Source organism: Pelodiscus sinensis, chromosome 4 (genome assembly GCF_049634645.1).
Source record: "Pelodiscus sinensis isolate JC-2024 chromosome 4, ASM4963464v1, whole genome shotgun sequence".
In the NCBI taxonomy this organism is placed as follows: domain Eukaryota; kingdom Metazoa; phylum Chordata; order Testudines; family Trionychidae; genus Pelodiscus; species Pelodiscus sinensis.
Genome location: NC_134714.1, coordinates 12,281,089 through 12,286,281, shown reverse-complemented (window position 1 = coordinate 12,286,281; position 5,193 = coordinate 12,281,089). Strand labels below are relative to the sequence as shown.

Here is a 5,193-nt window from a genome sequence, read left to right as displayed (position 1 = left end):
AAAGGGGGCAAGAACTGATCACTCTGTTGGCATGGGGGTGGGGTGAGGGGGTTTCATGGTGTGTGTCACTCTGTTGGGGTGGGAGGTGTCAAGGGTATGTGTGTCACTTTTGGGGTGTGAGGGTGGTCGGGTTGAGGGTATTTCACACTGTTGGGGTGGAGTGTATCTGGGGTGTGCGTGGCCCTGTTGGAGTGGAGGGTGTTACTCTCTTGGGGTGGGGGGGTGTCAATCAGTCTGTTGGAGTGGGGGGGGGCCCTGTTGGAGTGGAGGGTATCGCTCTTGGGGTGAGGGTGTGTGTGAGATTCTGTTGGAGTGGGGGAGGGTGTCACTCTGTTGGAGTGGGGGGTGTCGGGGGTGTGTGTGTCACTGTTGGCGTGGAGGAGTGTCAGGGTGTGTGTGTGCGTGTGTCACTGTTGGAGGGGGGGTGTACGTCGGCGTGTGTGTGTGTCACTGTTGAAGTGGGGGTGTGTCAGGGTGTGTCACTGTTGGCGTGGGGTGTGTGTCAGTCACTGTGTTGGAGTGGGGGTGTGTCAGGGTGTGTGTGTGTGTCACTGTGTTGGCGTGGGGGTGTGTCAGGGTGTGTGTGTGTCACTGTTGGAGTGGGGTGTGTCGCTGTTGGAGTGCGGGTGTGTGTCACTGTTGGAGTGGGGTGTGTGTCACTGTTGGAGTGGGTGTGTGTGTGTGTCACTGTTGAAGTGGGGGTGTGTGTGTCACTGTTGAAGTGGGGGGTGTCACTGTGTTGGAGTGGGGGGTGTGTCAGGGTGTGTGTCACTGTTGGAGTGGGGTGTGTGTCACTGTTGGAGTGGGGGTGTGTGTGTGTCACTGTTGAAGTGGGGGGTGTCACTGTGTTGGAGTGGGGGTGTGTCAGGGTGTGTGTCACTGTTGGAGTGGGGTGTGTGTGTCACTGTTGAAGTGGGTGTGTGTGTGTGTCACTGTTGGCGTGGGGTGTGTCACTGTGTTGGAGTGGGGGTGTGTCAGGGTGTGTGTCACTGTTGGAGTGGAGGTGTGTGTGTGTGTCACTGTTGGAGTGGGGGGTGTCACTGTTGGAGTGGAGGTGTGTCAGGGTGTGTGTCACTGTTGGAGTGGGGGGTGTCACTGTTGGAGTGGAGGTGTGTCAGGGTGTGTGTCACTGTTGGAGTGGGGGTGTGTCAGGGTGTGTGTCACTGTTGGAGTGGGGGTGTGCCACTCTTGGTGTGTGGGGGTCACTCTGTCGGAGAGTCTGCGCGGCCAGGGGAGGGGGGGGTCTAAGCAACGCGGGGGTCGCCCCTGGCTCTGGCCGGGCCCCGTGTGCGCAATCGGCGAGGCCGGACGCGGTTCCCTGGGCAACGGTCTGGAGACGTCAGCGGCTCGCGGAGCCCCCGAAGGCCGCACGCAGCAGGGGGCGCGGGCGGTCGGCGGCGGCGCTCAGAGCCTGCCCGGCCGGGCGGGGAGCAGCAGGCGGCGCCGCGGCTCCCCGGACACGGGCAGCCTCGGCCGCGCAAGGCGATGCTGGCTGCCCATGGAGCCGCCGTCGGCGAGCGCGGGGCGCAATGAGAGCGGCGGCCAGGCGGAGGAGCCGGGCTGGTCGGGCGCGGCGCTGGCCTCGCAGGCGCTGCTGCTGGCGCTGATCTTCGCCCTGTCGGCGCTGGGCAACGGGGCCGTGGTGCTGGTGATCGCCCGGCACCGGCAGCTGCGCACCGTCACCAACGCCTTCGTGCTGTCGCTGTCCCTCTCCGAGCTGCTGGGCGCGCTGCTCTGCCTGCCGCTCGCCTTCCTGCGCCTGCTGAGCCAGCCGCGCGGCGCCTGGCTCGCCGGCCAGCGCCTCTGCCTGGCCAGCGCCGCCCTGCACGCCGGCCTGGGCATCGCCGCCACCCTCACCATGGCGCTGCTCTCCTTCGACCGCTACTGCGCCATCGTGCGCCAGCCCCGCCGCAAGATGGGCCGCCGCCGCGCCGCCCAGCTGCTGGCCGCCGTCTGGCTGGCGGCGCTGGGCTTCGCCGCCCCCTGGTACCTGCTGGCCCAGGCGGCGGGGGGCGAGCGGGCGGGCGGGGCCCGCTGCACCTACGTGCTGCTGCCCGGGGGCTCGTCGCGGCTGGGCCCGCCCTACAGCGCGGCGCTCATCGTGCTCTGCTACCTGCTGCCCTTCGCCCTCATGTGCTTCTGCCACTACAACATCTGCCGCGCCGTGCGCCTCTCCGAGAGCCGGGTGCGGCCGCTCACCACCTACGGCCACCTGCTGCGCTGCTACGGCGAGATGCGCACCGCCACCACCGTGCTCATCATGATCGTCTCCATCATCTGCTGCTGGGGGCCCTACTGCGTCCTGGGGCTGGCGGCCGCCGCCGGCCACCTGCCCTTCTCGCCCAGCGTGGACGCCGTGGCCAGCTGGCTGGCCTGGGCCAACGGCGCCATCAACCCGCTCATCTACGCCGCCCGCAACCCCAACATCTCCATGCTGCTGGGCCGCAGCCGCGAGGGCGGCTACCGGACTCGGAACAACGTGGCCGCCTACCTGGCCGCCCGGGGCCAGCGCCTGGAGGCCCGCGGGCGGCCCGAGCCAAGCCAGGAGCGCTATGCCCAGCAGCGGCCCAGCGGCCCCGCCGCCAGCACCCGCTCCTCCTCCAGCCCGGCCAACGGCGGCGAGGTGGCCATGTGGGCTTGCAAGAACCCGGCCGTGCTCTTCTGCCGCGATGCCCAGCCCGACACGGCTGCGCTGCCGCCCAAATCCGACACCGCTGATACCAGCCTCTGAGCTGGCCGAGGGCAGCGGTAGGAAAAGCTGCCTGGCACCGAGCTGCCTCCAGCTGTGGAACAGGCTCTCTGCCGGTGGGAAGAACCGGGAGACCTGTGGCTTTGGCCATTTAAACTAGGCTGAGCAAAGTGCAATCTGTAGTATCCAGGGAGCCTTACTGGAGGAGCTGGTGGGACTTTGTCCAGCACTCCAATTCTTAATGCCAGTAGGTGTGTGAGTTATGCACAGGTGGGGGGAAGCACAGGCAGGATCCAGGGACAGGGATGCTGGCTCTTTCTCTTTCAACAGGAAAGAGACCAGGGAGAGCTGCTGGAATGAGCTAAAAAGAGGAACCCTGCTCATAATAACTAACTCCAGGTGAGCAGCATCACAATTGAGCAAAAAGGGTGCCAATAGGAAGTTAAGAACACCACACCACAAGCCAACTGACCACTGGGAGATGTTAAGTGCCACACACACACAAAAGGGTGACTGGAAGCTGAGTATTGCCATCTCCATACAACTTACCACACTGTGAAAATTGCAGTTTTGCAGAAGACAGTTGTTTTAACCCATTATATGTGGAAATACACCATGTCTCAGATTGTAGGACATATTGAAATTCTGACAACACCAAAAGCATTTGAAGTGCATTTTAAAATTCCAAACATAAGAAAAATCCCTTGCAGAGCTCTGCAGATTTAAAGAAAATATGCAACGTTACAGAGGAGAAGAATGAAGCTTAAAGCTCCATGAAATTTGTGATAGTTTCCTTTCAGTATGTACATTCAGCGTGAAGGATTACAACCAGGAGATTCCCAGAAATGGGAGTGCAGTACTGTATTCTGAGCCAGAGCAAACTGAAGAAAGCATAAAATGTGGGTTAGGAATATATGTGGCATCATTCAGTTTGTGAAGTTCCTGGTTGAGGTGGACAAAAATACCTAATTTAATCTAACAACCTTTGAACATAGTAATGAGAGCCACTGGGGAGAGGCAAAATGCAGGACAATGTAGCACTTTAATGTAGCCACTGGGGAGAGGCAGGTATTCTGTTGAAGGAGAGAGAAAGCAATGTGATGAGTCTAGTTTGTATTTCTGGGTGCACAACTGGATGATTGGAATAGTAGATGTTATCCTGATGACTGCATAACATACTTGATCCATTAGAATTTAATGATGTTTGTAAAAACAGCTTTGATTGCCAATATGGGTATCCTCTGAAAAGAGAGAGCACAAATCGTTGAAAACAATTCACATGAAATGCTGCTGCACAGCCAAGCTAATCTCGGGATTTATGAATTAATTTTCCTCAGAGGTTCAGGATCTCAAAGCCTTAAATTTTAATTGGAAATGGGATTCAGGTCTTCTGTTACCTGCGCCGAATTTAAATGTGAAGAAATAGCCAGTATTTTTCTTGTACAGTATTAAATTATAATGTTTTATCAAATTTTCCAACTGTGACTCAAGTGGATGTACATATTATTTTGTAAATGAGACATGAAATAAATTGCCTTTTATGCAAGAGATTTAAATGTTTCTGCCTATTATGATCCACAAGCTAAATATGAAAGGACAAAGGGGTGACAAATGCTATGCTAATGAGGAAAGAGTTCATGTTGGATAAAAATTTTAAACTCATGTTGACATCATGGTTTTATACTATACTTTTCTACTCAGAGCTTCATCATGCCAGTGTAAATCAGTGGGAAGTTTTGATCCTTAAAGACATTCTCAATAGGAACATTTGTATATATGGCCTGACCTTGCAACCAATCCCACACAATGTCTGTGATGAAAATGCCCCCTAGGACCTGGACTGAGACCACCACCTCATTTCACAAAGGGCAGTAAACAGCTAGAGCATGTAACAGCTTTTCATAGAGATAGAAAAGGTATTTACTGCCTGTAGTTTTATTTCTCTGGTGTACCCAGCTGCAGATTGCTACAGAATTAACTGGCATTAAGTGCCTGTTCTTTGACTTTGAAAAGTCTTTGCTAAGATTTCAAGCTTTATTTTAGTTTGTATATGTTTGTACTGTTTTATATAATTGTATTTATACCTGCTAAAAGGGCACCTATTTGTATGCTCTAGCTGTATTGCTTTATTATAAAAGCATCTATTTGCACTAAAACTATCGAGTTAATAGAATAGTGATAAAAATGTAGCCGTGTTAGTCTGGTGTAGCTGAATCAAAAAACAGGACGATGTAGCACTTTAAAGACTAACAAGATGGTTTATTAGGTGATGAGCTTTCGTGGGCCAGACCCACTTCCTCAGCTCAAATAGTTTAATTGTATCCTTTGGTATATATGGTTGTGACAATTTTCTTCCATTATTTGATCTGAGGAAGTGGGTCTGGCCCACGAAAGCTCATCACCTAATAAACCATCTTGTTAGTCTTTAAAGTGCTACATCGTCCTGTTTTATGGAGTTAATAGTGCATAAGGTAAATGATTTCAAAGTGCTATTTATACATTTT

At 54.4% G+C, this 5,193-nt stretch overlaps 1 protein-coding gene across 1 annotated transcript; it reads left to right on the top strand.

Annotated features, from left to right (window-relative positions):
* The first annotated feature begins 1,370 nt into the window (after positions 1-1,370).
* GPR135 (G protein-coupled receptor 135) lies at positions 1,371-4,929 on the top strand. The gene has a single exon (XM_075926325.1). It carries the CDS (start codon positions 1,499-1,501, stop codon positions 2,729-2,731), a length of 1,233 nt encoding a protein of 410 aa, XP_075782440.1. The 5' UTR covers positions 1,371-1,498; the 3' UTR covers positions 2,732-4,929.
* Positions 4,930-5,193: the final 264 nt, after the last annotated feature.

Excerpts from the sequence above, each read along its gene's own strand:
- GPR135 (XM_075926325.1), top strand. The coding sequence starts at position 1,499 with ATGGAGCCGCCGTCGGCGAGCGCGGGGCGCAATGAGAGCGGCGGCCAG.